Consider the following 16812-nt stretch of genomic DNA (forward strand, 5'->3'; position numbering starts at 1 on the left):
GGGGGGGGGCGGACCCGGGGCTGCCCGTAGGAAGCGATCGGCCCCCGCCGGGAGGGGGGGGAGGGCACGGGGACGGTGCGGGGCTGTCCCCAGACCTCCCCCCCCCCCCGGCCCCAGGGGGCGATGCAAGGGGCGACGCGTGGGGGCCGGGGGGATGCCCCCAGGGGAAGGGCAGGGATGGGGGGCGAGGAGGACAGGATACGGGGTTGGGGGGGGGGGGGGGGGGGAAAGAGGATATACAGGGACGGTGATGCTCGGATGGGCGGGGGGGAGGGGGGGGGATAAAGGTACCGGGGACGGACGGACGGACATCCCCCCCCGGCCCGGTACCTGCGGCAGGTGGCCCCGCAGCGCCGCTCAGCGCCGCTCAGCCCCGGTGGCCGCCGCCGCCGCCGCCGCTCCCCTCTCGGCAGCGCAGCGCGGCCCGGGGGCGGGCGGGGCCCGGTGGCGCTGCGCGGAGCGGCCGCTGCCGCCGCCCCCCCCCCGCCCGCCGTCGCCTCCCGCGGCCGCCGCCGGCCCGCGCCGCCCGCCCTTATCTCGGGGCGCGGTCGCCATGGCAACCGCGACTCCACCTGGCGCCGCGCCGCGCGCGCACCCCCCCCCCCCCCCCGGAGGAGGAGGCGGAGCGGGGGGGGGGGTGGGAAAGGGAGGGGGGGGCTGCGGGCACGGTGCGCGCGCACACGGTGATGCACGCGCACGCACCTGTGCGCATGCACCCGCACGCAAGCGCATGCATGCATGCGCGCCCACGCGTGTGCACCTGTGCGCGTGCATGCACGCACATGCATGAACATGTGTGCACAGCTGTGCATGTGCACGCACCTACACACGTGTGCAGACCTGTGCATGCGCGCGCACACACATGCGTGAACATACGTGTGCACAGCTGTGCGATGCACACACACGTGTGCACAGCAGTGCATGTGCATGCGCTCACACCTACACACGTGTGCGCCTGTGTGCATGCATGCACACACGCCCAAGCATGCACATACACACATGCACACACGCACCGTCACAGCCCCCGGTTCCCACAGCCCCAGGGCTCCCAGGGTTTTCCCTCTGACACCATCACGCTGAAGCGCCCCCCGAAAGGCCCGAGAGCCACAAGGGCGATGAAATCAGCGGCATTTTCCTAAAAACCTCCGTGCGATGGAACCACCAGGATTTTCCAAACAACCTCCGTGCAATGAAACCAGCAGGATTTTCCTAACGACCTCTGCAATCAGCCGGAGCTCCTGGAGGGGAGCAGGGTTCGAGCATCAGCGTGCGGGACCAGGGGCACGGGCAGGAGCTGGGGGCTGCAGCAGCTGCACGGTGCTGGAACCAAGCGTCCCACTGGCCCAAATTGCAGCACACGGCGCTCATAAGCCCTGGGAGGCGGCTGCCAGGCCCTGCAGGCAAAGAACTGTTAAAATTTTATGCAAAAAGTTGTGTGCAGCAGGCAGAGAAGAGCAGTTCCCCTTCCCTGCTCAGCCGTGCCCACAGCCCCAGCCACCAGCAGCACGCAGCCCCCTGCCCCAGCATGCAGCCCCCCATAGGGCACACCCCACTGCAGAAGGGGAAGCAGCTGAGACCCCCAATTTCTTTGGGGAATGGGGATGCGAAGCCAGCTGCAGCAAACCAGCACCCCCAGCCTGCTGCACCCCTGCCCATGGGACTGATCCTGCCCCCACGGCAGCACCAGAGGGGCCCCTTGGTGAGGCAGGAGAGGCCACGGGCCTGGATTTGTGGGTACGCTCGTCTGCGCTAGCTGTTATTTATTTATTCCAAAATCGGATTTATTCTGGGCAGCTGCAAATCTGCTGCTGTCAGGCACCACAGACACATTAACACTTAGCTTGAGCCTTTTATTTATTTTTTTTTTCTGCAGCAGAACTGGACAAGCTTAAATCCAAGCTTTTACATACTTTTATTTAGACCTGAAGGAGGTTCCTGCTCAGCTCTGCTGTGGTATTTAACCCCGCGCTGCAGCTCGTGAGCTGCAAGTTGCCCGAATAGACGGGGCTTCAGCTGGCATGCACGCGCTGAACTGGTCAAAGGGGCGTTTGTAATCCCTTAATTTCTGGGGTTAACCATTTCTCTGCATAACAACACTGGTTTCAGGTTGGCACCTCCAATCACGGGGCAGAAAAGCACATCTGAAAGCAATCTGGATATTAGTGAGACACAAGGAGGGGCGCGGGGAAGGATCACCCTGTTAAAACCTTCGTGTTATTACTGTTCCAAGCACTCCTAACGTCCTGGCAGCGGTCACCGCAGGGGCAGGCAGCCCCACAGCCCCCAGGGCAGCCCTACCCACGTCCCGTGTCCCCAAACGTCGTTGCAGGTGGAACTGAGAAACCCGGCTGTGCCGTCCCTGTCCTGCCCCTCTCCTACCACATCTCCCCCATGGGGGTAGGATTTAGCCCAGGCACAGCCCCGAAGCCCCGTGGCCGCTGTGCTCCGTCCGCCAGGCTCGCAGTCCCATTCCTTCCTTTATTGTTAACATGCCCATTTAACGCGTTCTCCCATCTGGGTTTTAAATTAGCTAGCTGCTGCCTCAGACTTCTCTGCAGATTTGCTAGCAGTCTGTTGGGTGTTGGTACAATTATTTGCCTTTTTTTTTTTTTTTTTTCCTGCTCTGTTATACATACATATGATTAAAATTAATATTGCGCTTGCTTTCCAGCTCCTATGCATGAGTACAACTGCAATTTGCTGCGGGCTTTGCCGTGCTGAAAGGGATGCTGACATTTATGAAATATTTTCATTCACCTTTGATTGTGTAAACTCTCTCATATGTAATTTTTTAAAAACAAAAACCACAAAACAGCAAAGCCTGCGATCTGAAATATCTGCCAGGCTCCCTCAAAATACTGAAGTAAGTTCCGCACGTTTCAGGCAGGCCCAGAGCGTTGTATCCCAATGTCATTTTAAGGTTGCCCCCAGGTTTCCATTGTTTCTATTTTCATTTTCTCCCCGTTATTATTTACCGCCTGTAGGGAAAATGAAAACATGCATACACGGTTTCTTTCCTCCCCTTCCCCACCAGCTGCAAGAAGGCGATGCTCAGCTGGGGCTGGAGCGGGCGCCGTGCCCGTGCCCGTGCCCGAGGAGCACGGGGAGCCCACCGCCCGCCGCCCTCCACCACCATCCCCGGGGGTGTCCTGCGTGGGCTCCACGGCCCCAAGCGCCGGGCTGGAGCCTGCGGCTGGAAATGCAGAAGATGCTTCCAGAATCCAGAAGGTCTTTTGTTCGTCTCCTAAAATCCTCCAAAGCTCACCAGCCCCCGAGTCAACACTAGCTGGATTTTTCTTTTACAGCTGCTGCCTAAAGAAAAAAAGTCTTTAAATCTCTGTAATAATAAGGGAAAGATTCCTAGTTATTTGCTAAGTAATATCGCTCTGTGGCTAGAAATGTCACTTCGCCTCTGAGCAGAAGGCCTGGATATGGCCCACGCCCCCCTGGAGGCCCCGGGACGGCTCTTGAAGCATCCCGCGGGCAGCGCCCTGCTCGGGGATGGCAAAGCCACCGCCACCAGCCAGCACAGCTCCTGCTGGAGGGTGACAGGAGCAGGATCCTCGCCCTCACCCTGCCGCAAACACCGCCCCGAGGCAGGGAGCGCCGCTTGCAAGCCCTTAGCCAACACCTGGATGCTCGGCTGGTGCAAATCAGTGCGGAGAGCAGCGCAGGGTTTGGCTGCTCCTCTTCACATCAACCACTTGCACGGAGAGGGGCTGCAGAGCGGGACCCCCTGCGCTGCCCTCCCGGCCCCAGGCAGGCAGGGAGCGGGGACAGGCGGGGGCTGGCAGGATGCGGAGCGGAGCTGCCGCTTTTCCTTACAAAGCTTTATTTCTTTCCGCCGCGATAGTCTGGGAGCCGTCGCCTCCATCCCTCGGGGAGGCGTCTAGTTGGAGATGATATAAGATTTCTTTCCAGCCACTTCCTCCAGCTGCTCCGCGCTCGCCCTCCCCTGTGCCTTTTTATAAAAGCGACAGTTTAGGTGGGGATTTATTGCTGCCCCGGCGGGCCCCGGGGCTGGGGCTCGCTTCTACCTGGAGGAGCAGCCTGGGCGCTCCCGTGCAGCACCCTGGGGGCACCCCCAGGCACGAGGGTAAATGTCACCCCCGGGACCCTCGGGCTCTGCTGCTTTCAGCAAGGCTGCCTGCTGGTGTCACCTGCTGGCCCTGGCCCACTCCAAGGTCCCTGTGCAATCAAGCCCCCGGGATCAGGCAGCCAAGGGTCGTCCCCTTTTGGCACCAAACCCCGGGAGCACCTTGCCCGCTCACAGCCCCTGCCCTGCGCAGCTCAGCAGCGTGTGCTGGAGCAGAGCCGTGGCCCCTCAATGCCTCTGCTCACCCTTCCCCACAGCCCCCACGTTCACACCACGTCCCCGGAGCCCTGCCCAGGCAGCAGCAAGGAGATCCCTGCACAGAACTGCCCCGGCTCAGAGAGCATCCCCATCCCCAACCCCATCGCATCCCTGTCCCCATCCCTGTGCTGCTCCAGCCGGGGCTGGCTGCAGTTCTGCACCTACATCCTCAACTGCAGCTGAAACCTGCAGAGACCCGCGTGGGTGCCCTCTCCTCGGTGGGGTGAAGCCACCTTGTGGCCGTCACGTCCGTCCCTCTGCCTGCGTGCGCGGAGAAACACCCACTGCCTCCGCCGACAGCCAGCGGGATCAAATCCACTCCGTGCAGGGGAAATCTGCCCCGGGACCCCAGCCCTGGGGGAGAGGAGCTCCCATTCCACGCTGCATCCAGGCCCCCAGTGAGCCCCTGCCCCACCGGACAGCCCCACGGGGCGAGGTGTGGTGTCCCCCCCCCCGAGCAGACGCCCCTTACCTGGTCCCGCATGCGCTCCTGCTGCCCCCGGAGCGCGAGCGCGTGCTGCGGGTACTTGTTCTTCAGGTGGTCCATGAAGGCGTCCCGCTTGCGCTCCATCTCCGACTTCTGGAGGCCGGTGAGGGCCTCGAGGCTCTGGGCGGCGATGACGGTGTGCCGGCGCTCCGAGGTGTGCACCAGCCCTACGTTGGAGAAGCGCCGCGTGCCGTTGCCCAAGGTGCGGTACTCCCGCGGGTACTCGGCATCGTCTGCCGAGATCATGTGGGTGCTCGTCCTGTCGGGATCTGCGCGGGGAGAGCAGAGCAGGGTCAGGGCCCGGGGGGATTTGGGGTGCTGTGATGGGGCTGGGGGGGGGGGGTTGTAAGCTAGAGGCCAGAGGTGGTGTTGAGATGTGGCTGAGCCCCGCTGGGAGCTGGGTCATCCCCCGAGGGGACGCAACCGGCGGGTGGGTGGCACGGGGTTTGTCCCCCTGCGATGGTGGCTGGGGTCAGACAGGGCTGGGGGCTGCAGGAGGGGCAGAGGGGCTGGGGTGCTACCGGGACCACGACATCTGGGCTGAAACATGTACGAAACAGCGCTGGGGCACCAAAACGGCACAGACAAGACACACGAGCTGGGCACCACCCGGAGCACAGACAGACGGAGGGACACAGACACACAGACAGACCAAAAAGAAAATGAAAAGTGGGCCGGGGCGGTGGGGGCTCGCGGCCGCCCGTCAGTGCCTGCACTCTGCTGCTGCTGGGGGCCGCCAGGACCCCCCCTTGCCCACCCCCGCCCTTGCAGAGCCCAGTCCAGGGCAGTGGGTGCCAGCAGGGTGCGGGTGCAGGAAGGGCTCGTCCCTTCGCGGGCATGGGCCAGCCATCAGCGGCACTTTGTGATTCTAATTTCTAGGGAAGCTGCGCCCAGCACGCACGATGCAGGTGGTAATTAATGCCTGGAAGTCCCCGCATGCTGCCAACGCCTGTCACCTCCTCGGCGGCTGCAAGACGAGGCCACCCGTGGCACACAGCCCCGCAGCCTGCTGCAGAGCGCCCCATGGTGCCACCCTAAGAAGCTGCCGGTGAGGCTCTGAAGACCTTGTGCTGTTCGAGCCCACGGCACACAGTATGAGATCAGCCCGCTGTGGTGCCCCGGCCACGAGCTCTCCGCCACGGTAACTATTTTGGCAACCTGCAGCACTCGTGTTGCAGGAATTCACCACGCTAAGGCTCGCCTTTTTCGCTCACCATTTAACCTTGATCCATTATTCATCTCTCTCCTTGTCCTTCTTTTTCCCCCTTCCTTCCCAAGCTCCTGTTAAGCAAATCATAGAGAGCTTTTCCTCTTCCCTTAATTATTTATTAGCCCAACATATTAGCTTTATAACAAGCAGTCATATTATTAGTGTAGGACAAGACTCCAGTGTGTGCTACCGACATAACTCGTCTGCTCAAGGTCGTCCAAGGGGTTTTGCTATACGCTGGTGACTCCAGCACTCAGCCCCCAGCAAAAGCCCCGGAGCCATCCCGCCTTGGACAGCAGCAGGATTGGAGCGAGAGCTGAAACCCCTGAGCCCCGGCTCAGCCTGGTCCCCGCATCACCCCTGCACGGGGGTCATCGCGGCACATCCGTCACATGCAAAACGCCCTCGGAGCCCTCCGGGGCGATGCCACCAGGGAGGTGTCAGACGGGGCCACCTCGGCCCTTCTGCTTGCGCCGCAGAAGGCAGCGCGGCACTGGGCTCGGGGCAGGGGGCTGCGAGCACCCCGGGCACCACAAGCTGAGGAGCCCCGCGAAACTCCAGCCCCTCTGGGAGGTGCGGACGGAGCAGTCCCTCCTTCAGCACCCCGCTGAGCCCCCTCCTTCCAGGAGCTGCCGTCCCCACCTCTCCTCCCATGTAACAGCCCCTAAAAGAGCTTCTCACCAAGGATTTGCTCTCAGGCAGCAAACCCCTTCCTGCCCTCGGCTGGTCCCTCAAGCACTTGCTCTGCAGGCAGGGCAGTGGGGACGCAGCCAGCACCTGCACCGTGGGGACAAGGTCCCCCTGCGGGGAAGGCACATCGCATCCCGTGGGAACGGCGGGTCCGGGATGGCTGCAGCAGGAGGGGGAAGGAGCACCCTGACAGCTCACGGGCACGGCAGAGACAGCGCCGGGAGGAAGGCGCTGCAGCTCCTTGCCCTCACCGGGGAGGGAGGCAGCATCGCAGCGAGGAGGCCTCGAGCTGGAGGAAGGCGCAGGGACAGGGGCTCAGGGCACTGCGAGGGAGCGGTTTCCTTGCACTCTGGGGTGCTGCGGTGGGTGGTGCCTCCCCCAGCCCCGGATTTAGCAGCCCTGGGGAGAGGCTGAGCTCCTGGCTCCTTCCCACCCTCCTCCTCCTCTCGGCACTGAGCGGCACATCAGCATGCAGCTCCCTGCTCCCTAATTACACGCTCCGGGAGTGGAACGCGCCAGCTCGCTGTCTCTCCCCGACTACTAAAAAGGATGATTTGAAAAGCCCTGCACAATCCGCACAGGGGTCAGAGCAAAGCTTGAAGCCGCTGGGGACTCTTCCACCCCCAGCCGTGCCGCATCCGCTTCCGCACCCCTCGCCGAGCTCCGGAGCAGCCGGGGGGAGGCAGCCCCAGCACCACGAAGCCCAGGACGGCGGGGCCAGGAGGAGCCCCCGCAGACCACGCACGTGCCCGTCCCCACCTCGTCCCAATGCTCCCAGCCCGGAGGCATCCGTGGATCATTTGCTGTAGCGAAGGAGGAAAAAAAAAGGAGGAGCCAACGGCCGGGTGCAGGAGCTCCCTCGAAAGGGGGCCATAAAATCCTGCATGGTGCTCCTCGCTCCCCTGGCACACGGCTGCCTCCCGGGGCTGCTTCCAAGTGGGTCACTGGGCTGGGGGAGCCGTGGGCAGCCCTGCCCCAGCCTGGCCAGGCAGGCAGCCCTGCAGGACACAGCCCCAGCCCTGGGCTGCTCCATGCTTACCCTCAGGACAGCTTCCGAGCAGCCAGCAAACTGCTTCGGTGGGATGGGGGGGGGAAGCCCCCAGCTCTCCAGTGCCCGAAGGTGGCTCCTTGGCTCCCACGACAGCTGAAATCCCACGGAAAATCCTGGCAAGCCCCTCTCCAGGCAGCGGGGGGTTAAGGGAGCGCAGCGCTCAGCAATTCATCCATCCATCCTCCTTACCTGCCAGCAGAGCGGCCGCAGCCCGGGCTCCTAGCAGGATGCGGCCATCACCTCCACCCCAGCAGGGGGGGGCACCGGAGCCCACCCGTGCTGGCGATGATGCTCCTCTGGACCAGGGCTTTGCCGCCTGAGCAGCCACTCTCCAACAGCTCCCTGCTCCCTCCCCAGCCAACACGGGTGGGAGAGGTCCCCAAAATCCTGCCCCGTGCCACGGGTGCTGCCCTGCCAGAGCCACGCCGGGGTGGATGGCCGGCAGGGTGGTCTGTCCCGATCCCCCCGCCTGCAGCGTGGCAGGGGTTTATCATAAAGAGGATCTTTCAAACACAGTTTATTACTGCAGTTTCATAAATCTTCATGAAGCAGCAAGGCTCACGCGGGCCGTGAAAGCCGTGACAGTTAGCGGAGCATGAAAAATAGACCAAGAAAGCAATTGTACAAAAGGGGGAGTGGGGAGGGGAAGGAGAGATTACATTTGGGGAGAAAGGGAGGCAAAAGAATAGAAGCCCTTGGAGCTACATGGCTCCCCTGTGCCCGGCCATTAAGGCAGGGGGATGAGCACAACGCGTTCACCTTCCCCGGAACGCCGCAGCTGCCGAGCTCCAGCCCCGCTGCCTGCGCACAGCACCCGGGGACACGGCACGGCGTGCACGGAGAGCCCCATGCTGCACTAACCCCTTCCCTGCCACGCTGCCAGGCCCCCGTGGAGCACGTGGGGCTGGAGCAACGGCTGGGGAAAGGGCAGCAGGAGACCCACCCGGCTGCTCCTGGGGCTGCCTCAGCTCGTTTTGTGCTGAGCAGCTAGGAGGGGACCCCAGGAGCAGAGCCCCTGCCCAGGCGGGGACCCACCGGGGTGTGGAGACCAGCAGAGGCGTTGCTGTGCTTGAACCAAGCTGTACTTGTAGCTCTTTTTAAATGGGGCCATGGTGGTAAAGTGGCCTCGAGGCCCTGCGCAGAGGGGCTGACAAGCCTGGCGAACGCAGCCAAGAGCTGCATGGGTGCTGGTGCCCCACAGAGGGACAAAGCTGGGTGGCACTGCTCCGGCCAGGATCACTGCGGATGCTCTCCAGCTTCTCTCCAGCTGTTCCCTGCCTGGCATTTTGCTGACGTTTCAGCCAGGACAGCAGTCAGATGAGACGTCACCCACAGCAGCCCTTGGCCCCAGCTTGGTGTGGGGACGTGCGCTGTGCACCCACTGAGCCTCGGCACCAGCAGCCTTCATGTTTTCTTACCAAAGCCTTGCCTCCCGGGGGCATCTCTGCCTGGCTCGGGGGCTGCAGGCGGGGGGCTCAGCGCGTGCCCCTGCAGCTTGGCTAAGGCACGAACCTGGGCTTCCACGCACCCACATGCCATGGCCCGGTGGGGCCACCCCAGCATGTGAGTGTCAAGGCAGGAGCGCTCGCACGCCCTCCCCGTGCCTCCCGGCGGCCTCATGCAGAGGAGAGAGCAATATGAGGACTGAAAGCTCACGGACGGCTGGGCTGAAAGCTTCCTCGCGATTCTCTCTCTCCTGGGCTGATAGAAACCTGGCACTGAACCTCCTGGGAGAGGCCGGGTGGTGCTGAGGCTGCTGCGGGAAGGGTGACAGCCCTGCTGCCTATATGGGACCGTTAGCGCCTGTCCCAGCACAAACCTCGCCGTGCCCGTGGTACGGCTGTCCCCAGGGGGCAATGCTGCTCGCACCCCCGAGGGTCTCTCCCCACAGCCCCACGCTGCGGCTCAGCAGCAGGCTCCCTGCCATGCCTTTCATTCCCTGATTCAAGTGGAACCAGGGAAGATAAAACACCACCTGCCGACCGCTTCATTGGGAACTTCCCAGCCAGGCTGGCGCAGCCCCCGTGGCCCCGCTGTGCCGGCACCGTGCCCGGGACACCCGCAGGCTGGCAGGGACACGATACCCGCGTGGCAGCAGCCTGGATGCGTCCCTGCAGACCTGGCCCTGCCCGTCCCCAGCCACAACGTGCCCTGGCTGTGCCCACATCCACCGAGGCCACTGCAGCTGCGTGGGACCGAGGAGCCCACCCAAGGCAGTGCAATGCGTTGGTGCGTCTCAGCGCATCCCCTGGGCACAGGCATGGGGCTGTGACAGCTGGTGGCACCCAGGAGATGCCAAGCAGCTGCCTGAGAAGCCCAGAGGCAGGGCAGGATCTGTCCCAGGCAGCTGAGCACAGCTCTGGGGCCGATGGCAGCAGCCACACTGGCAGGGTGCATTCCCTTTTTGAGCACAGGGCAGCCCAGCTGGCACCGCAGCGCAGCACTGCCCTGGCTCTGGAAGCAGAGAAACCATCAGCTGAATTACCCTGTCATTGTCAAAACCTGAGCTGAAGGAGAAATCCCATCTGGCCAGCCCTGTAAAAAGCAGCAGCTACTTCCCACCTCGCCGGGTGTCATTGCACCCACGTGGGCACACGGAGCCGAGCTCACCCAGCACCCCCGGCCGCTTTGTGCTACCAGGAGTGGCACCACCGGCCTGGAGCCCCCTCCCCATGCTCCTCCGTGCTGCCAGGGGGACGTGACCCAGGCTGTCGCCTGTCCCCTCCTACACACAGGAAGGGGGACATGGCCCCCAGAAGCCCCCAGCCCTGCCCACGCAGCCCGCAGCTCCCACCAGGGTGCTTTTTGCAGGCAGGGCGCCCTGTCCTTGCGGTGCCTGTCCCTGCCCGCTCACAGCACCACGTCCTGGCACAGCAGCCAAAAAGCACGAACCGGCCCTGTCCTCCCCAGCCCCGTCCCTCTTCTCGGTGCTGTCTGATCAGCTCAGCATCTCCCCGGGAACTCCTGATGCTCCCAGCCTGGAGCTGTTCCTATACTCGTCCAAGCACTTCCCTGCAGGCTGTGCAGCACCACGGCCCCGTCAGCACGCGAAGGAGCTGCCCTGGCTTTGGCGAGGGAAAACGAGACAAGCGGCGGGGGAGCTCACGGAGGGCGAGGTGACACAGAGAGGATGAGTCACAGCTGGTGGAGCCGGGGCAAATCTTTGCCCTGCCACCAGCTTTGGCATGGGGACAAAGCCGGTGGCATCCCCTGAGCAGAAACTGCCCAGGGTAAGGCAGCAAGCCTGGCCCTGCGGGACGAGGGGGTCGGTGTGGAGCAGGGCAGAGCCTTCCCCAGCGGGGAGCAGCTGAGCAAGGAGCCCTGCACACCCTGGCATGAGACACTGGATAAAAATAAAGGAGAGCAGGGGCCAGGCTCCTCCCAGCACAGACACAAGACATGTCGTGGTCTCCTCTCCCACCCACGCGGCAGCAGCAGCTCAAGGCGGTGAAGTGGGGACAGGATCAGCCCACGTGGCCCCAGCCAGGTCCAGCCTAGGGATCCCCCTGGCCCTGAACACCAGGAGGAAACTGAGGCACGGAGCTGGGGGAGGGAAGTGTCTGCCCAGAGGAGGTCAATGCAGAGTGCATGGGTCCAGCTGCAGGCAGGAATGCTGAGACACAAAGGGCTCAAATCCCATGTGGGAGCAGGGGGAAAGCACAGGCAGAGCCACGTGCCGCCTTCGCGCGTGGTGGGGTGCCCTCGCTGGGTTCGGATTTAGCATCTCCCGAAAGGACCCTGAGCTTTCCCAGCGTCTTGGCAACTCCGGCTCACTCCCACTGCCACGCTGAGACAGGCGAGCGTGGCGGCTGCCTCCGTGCGGGCGGGTGCGGGTCAGTGACTCACCGCAGTCATGCGGCGACGCGCAGCCGAGCTCCCCGCGAAGCCGGGGCCCCGCTCGCACCTCGGGGAGAATCCAGCTGGACAAACCCAAGGCAGTGCAGGACCCAGGCCCCCGAGCTGCTGCAAAGCTGCCTTCGTCATCACCCCTTCCCTGCAGGCAGGTACATTTGTGCTGCTGTGAGAAGCCAGCCTGCCCTGCGCATCTCCGTCCCTGAGTTTTTCCGGAGCCGCGAGAGCTGCGGGCCGGGGCAGCAGCCCCAGGGGCACCGCCGCACTGCTGCAGAGCCGGGGCGCAGCACGGCTCCGAGCTGAGCTGCTCAGGCAAATTGCTCTGCAAATCAATTCCAATCTATCAGGCATCAGGAAAGCGATAAACTGCCCCTCAAGACACCAAATCGATGCTTCCTCTTAGCCCAGAGCAGAGGCGGGGGGCAGGAGCAGTGTGCGGGGGGGGCGGGGGGGCCGGGGTCCTGCTGCGAGAGCCGGGCCTGGCTGCGAGGAGCCAGCCCCAAACCCACCCCTGGGGCTGCAGCGTGCAGGGAAGAGCAAAACCTCTCTGGGGCTGGAGCGGTGGGGAGGGGCCGGGGGGGCTCAGCCTTCACCCTTCATTGCTGAACTGCCAGGCTGGGGGTGCAGGGCAGCGTTGGGGAGCTCCCGGCGTGGTGGCTGGGCACACGAGCGCTGCTGCTCTTTCGTAGGATCTCTGGCAGCGTGCTCTCCATCAGTGCAGGAGGAAAAGCACCGAGGTGGGTGCCTGGTTCCATCCCACCGACCACCCGTGCCCCACTTGGCACCAACACGTCCCGGTGCCTGCTGCCAGCCTCTGCTCTCCTGTCCAGCGTCCCACTTTCCCAGAAGTTTGTTGGCTTTTAGGTGCAGGAGAAAGGGAAAATTAATGCCTTTGAAAGGAAGGCAGGGAAATCCCAAACATCTGAGACCAGACCCATGGAGAAATGACGTTCCCCATAAGGAATCAGAGGGAGAGGCAAGGCCTCAGCTGAGCCCCACGGTCGGGGTTTGGGTTGGCTCCTTACCGGCACCTCTGCCAGCAGAGCGGGAGCGCAGATGTGTGTGGAGGCTGCGGAGCCGGCCAGGAGGGAAGGTGAGACGGGAAGAGCAGAGCCGCGCGAGCAGGAAGCAGGGGGAGACGGGGCTGGGGACTCACACCGAGACCAAAAATCAATTCCTGACAGGACCGTTTCTTCCTCTAATGAGACACCGAGTGAAGTCACTGAGCAGAGCGAGGCCACCGCAATTGCTTCGGTGACAGGAGAAATGAGGACGAAGAGCGCGCCCTGCCTGCGCCCCGCCGGCAGCGGCCTGGTGGCAGCCCCGGGACACCGCGGGGACCGCAGCCGTGTCACCCACCCCATGCAGCGAGGGGGCCATGGGACCCCCACGCACAGCCCACGGCCACGAGTTATTGATGGGCTACAGCCAAGAGCAGGGCGCAATGCTCTTTGGAGGCCGTGTCCTCGTCCTGGGGTCGGACTGCGAGTGAGTGCAGGCAGCAGGGCAGGCATCGCCACACCGGCTTGGAAATGCAGGCAGGCTTCGTTTCGGAGAGCTTGCGATCAAAGGTGGAAACAAAACGCAACACACTGATGTAGAGGAAGGCTAAAAGATGAGACAAAGCCCTGCGAGGGGTGAACTGCACCCGGCAATGCACAGGGCGCAGCCACGCATTGCACCAGCCCCGCGCTTGTGCCGAATGCACTTGCTGCAATTTTTCAGGCAAGCTAATCACTTCCTCTAATCTCCTGCCATTAGTGCAGTCATGCTAACCACTCGCTCGCCGATGGGAGGCCGAAACCGCCTGACAGGAGCTTCGACTACATGCTACACCTCATCAAAAGCAAATTCATCTGGAAGAACACAGCAGGGACGAGGGGAGAGCCGCCCCCTCCCGCACCCCTGCTGGGAACAGGCTCCCGATGAAGCCACTAACAGCAAAAAACCCAAGTCAAACCCAACGCTTCTCCAGCCCCTGCCTGGGAGGAGAGCCTCAGGCCAGCACCAAGCGCTCAGCTCCACCAGAAGCAGCCCCCTGGTTCCCGAGCTCCGCGTTTTGGGGCCGCGGAGGCAGCGGCTGCTCGGGGGGCGCCGCGCGGAGCCTGACGCAGCACTTGGCCAGCTCTGCGCTGGCACAGGGGCACCCGGCTCCTTCGAGGACTTGGCTCCTGCCGCGATCGCTACGTGCTGGAAGTGCAGAGTGCTGAGCCCAGCTCCCAGCAGCCGCCTGCCGCTGCAGCCAGCAGGCAGGAACGGGGCATTCGGGGGCTTGGCCCCTGCCTTTTTGCACATCCCCGGGAGCTGGGGCGATGCTGTGTGCTGACAGCGGGAGGGGAGAGGCTGGAGGAAGCTATTTCTGTTATGGAGGGGCTCAGGAGCCCGGCGATGCTCCAGACGGGGAGGGGAGAACAGACCCTATTTATAAGCACACAGGTAGCACGTAGGTGTTTGGTCACAGCCTGCTCTGCCAGCCTGTTTAGTCACAGCTAGTTAAAAGTCAGAAATACTGAAAAATATTGCATAAATCAATGTCTAAAGCCTCTTAGATGCAGGAAAGCGCACCCACACGTTAAGAATTGAGGAAGCTCTGCCCAGGCTTTGCTGTCAGCCAGAACAGAGACCCCAGGCACACAGACCCCAGCAGAGGGACGCGGCTGGGCCACGTCCTGCTGCCGGAGGAAGCCGAGGTGCCCGGTCCCCACAGGGCTCCCCAGCTATCACCGCATCCCTCGGTACACCCCACCATGTCCATGTCCCACCAGCAGGGCAAGGCCACCGCACCATCCCCCCAGGAGCACCCATGGGTGGCTCGTGCCCACATCCTGAGGCAGGTGCCATCCCTCCCCTGCCCCTGCCCACTCCGAACGCACACCGCTGCCCCGTCCTGCCCCTGCAGCCCACAGCAGGCTGAGGGAACGGTGCTGAGCCCTTCCACCAGCTCCAGCCCGCAGCTGTCCGGGCAGCGAGGTTTAGTCAAGCAAAAGGAGGACAGCAGCAGCTGCCTGCAGCCCCGCCTGCCTCCTCCCGGCAGCGCCGAGCATCCAGCCCGGCCCGCGCTGCCCCAGGTCCATCCCCAGCGGCCGAGCCTCCGGAGCTCACGTCCCCCCCGTGCCCCCCACTCCGTACCCACGAGCAACGGCGTCAGCCTGCAGTCCCCGGGCTCGGAGGGTCTCTCCTGCTCCCGCAGCCGCGGCGCTGCTCTAGGGGAAGCACCAAAGGGATGCTTTGCCCAGCGAGGAAGCATGGTCGCACCCAGGCAGCCGAGAGGAACCAGGAGACTGCTCGGAGCACGGCTCCAAAATCTGTGTGACAAACACATGCATCTTATCGCATATGTTTAAACCAAATTAAATATGGTTTTACTAATCACTTGGCATTTAAAGCAACACGCCATCTCTGTCAAGTTAAATCTAAGGAGACGGATCGAGTTGCGTTAGCTGTTTATGTTAATTAAATACAGAACCGGTTCATTATTAAACATGTATGCAGCGAAAGCGAGCAGCTAGGTGCATTGTTACCGACCTTATTACACGGCACTGACCTCGAGGAAGCCTGCGCGCAGCAATCGGTCGGCGCTCAGCCGCGCAGCGATGCCGCCTTACACCGAGAGCCGGCTCCTCGGTGCGGGGGAGAGGAGCCGCCGCGGTGCCGCTGCTCGGAGCGGGCGCACGCAGTCGCTCCCGCACCGCCGCCTGCTGCCACCCGGCTCCCGGCACCCGTCGGTCCCCGCTGCCGTCCCCGTGCTAGCGCGGGGCGCGCGGCCGGCGGGGTGGCGCGGGCGGTGGGGCCGTCTCCATGGCTGACAATCGCTGCCCCAGTTTCTGTGCCAGCGGCCATCGCATCCTCCCGGCTCGCAGCCAGTACTTGCGCTCACATCCTTTCCCTGCCCCAGTAACTTTTCCCCCCTGCCCGGTTTTATTCCTCGGCGCTGCGTGGATGTCTGTCTCTCTTGCTCTCTTTTCTGGCTCAGGCACTTCAAAGCTCCCCGTGGGTCTCTGGGTATTATTTTTTTTTCTCCTCTTGAAATGTCAGCGTGCCCCCTCAAATACATCACATGGGCTGGGAGCCAGGAGCCAGAGCACAGCCGTGCCCATGCCGTCAGCGCCTGCAGTGCCCCTCCCTGCCGTGCCCGAGCAGACACGGCCCAGGGCTCACCCGGGGACGGTCCTGAGCCAACTGGGGGCACCCCAGTGCCAGGTCCCACAGGTCTGCACCCCCGGCACCACAGGGACACCAGCAGAGCCTCTACTTGTCCTGCATGGACACATTTCAGCCGAGCTGCCCCCGAGCAGCACACAAACACTAATTAAATGCAATTAAAAGCAAACCCAAACAGCCCCCCGGGGCAGCAGCAATGCCAGCAGTGCTCCGAAATCACGCGCTCATGTGCTTACGGGGACACTTACACCCCAGGCCCAGCTACAAAAGAGCCAAGAGCGGCATTTTCCACCTGCCAGAAATATGAAATATCCAGCTGAAAACACCGCGGCCTCAGCGCTGCTACGAGAAACCCAATTTGTGCAGATTTAAAACCTGCCCAAGGGCACTTTGTTGATCAGCTAGATGGAAGACAATTAAACTGCCGTGGCTGGAGAGAAGCAGCTCACCTGCTCGCGAGGCAGCTCCCTTCTGCCCGCACCCTGCCTGCCGTGCCACGTTTTGTGCAGCCGCCGGGCAGAGCCGGCCGCGCGGCGCATCCGCGAGGGGAATTTCTCCCGACAGCCGCGGCAGGGGAGCGGCAGCTCGCAGGCTGCCAACGGCACGCGATCAGCATGAGGCTGGGGCTGGGCAGCAGATCCCCCCTGCCTCAGCCCTTCCCTCCTTCCCGTCCCAAGTCTCTCCCCTCTCATCTTGGGCTGGGAAGAGGCTTCCCAAACTCACCCCTTTTTCCTCGTTCCCCCATTCCCAGTGTTTCTCCCCCGTGACCATGCCCTGCCACCAGCGCATTTTGGCATCCCGAAGGCGCTCTCACGAACTTACAACCACTCAAGCCTAAAAACCCCAGCCCAAACAACCCGAGTGGGAAAGCCAGCTGCCTTGGGCTGCAGAGCCCAGGAAACCCTTCACCCAGGACCCACGGAGGTCTTTATCCCCTTGTTGCCCGCGGGGAAACTGAGGCACGGATGGAGGGTACAACTTTGCCCAGACCTGCCAGGGCCTTAGCA

General features: G+C 63.1%; 1 protein-coding gene across 10 annotated transcripts in view; it reads right to left on the reverse strand.

Annotated features, from left to right (window-relative positions):
* Positions 1-16812, reverse strand: part of SRCIN1 (SRC kinase signaling inhibitor 1) — a 70587-nt gene that overhangs the window by 37014 nt on the left and 16761 nt on the right. For 2 of the 10 annotated variants that reach the window (XM_040537111.1, XM_040537110.1), the window contains exons 1-2: positions 14774-14912; positions 4827-5110 (exon numbers count right to left, since the gene is read on the reverse strand). In XM_040537111.1, coding sequence (XP_040393045.1) covers positions 4827-5110; positions 14774-14891 — 402 coding nt within the window. In that variant the 5' untranslated portion in view covers positions 14892-14912. Of the gene's footprint in view, positions 1-330; positions 422-4826; positions 5111-14773; positions 14913-15188; positions 15311-16812 lie in introns of those variants that run through there. The other 8 variants (XM_040537114.1, XM_040537113.1, XM_040537117.1 and 5 more) reach the window with 7 other exon arrangements.

Source organism: Cygnus olor, chromosome 25, assembly GCF_009769625.2.
Source record: "Cygnus olor isolate bCygOlo1 chromosome 25, bCygOlo1.pri.v2, whole genome shotgun sequence".
Taxonomy (NCBI): domain Eukaryota; kingdom Metazoa; phylum Chordata; class Aves; order Anseriformes; family Anatidae; genus Cygnus; species Cygnus olor.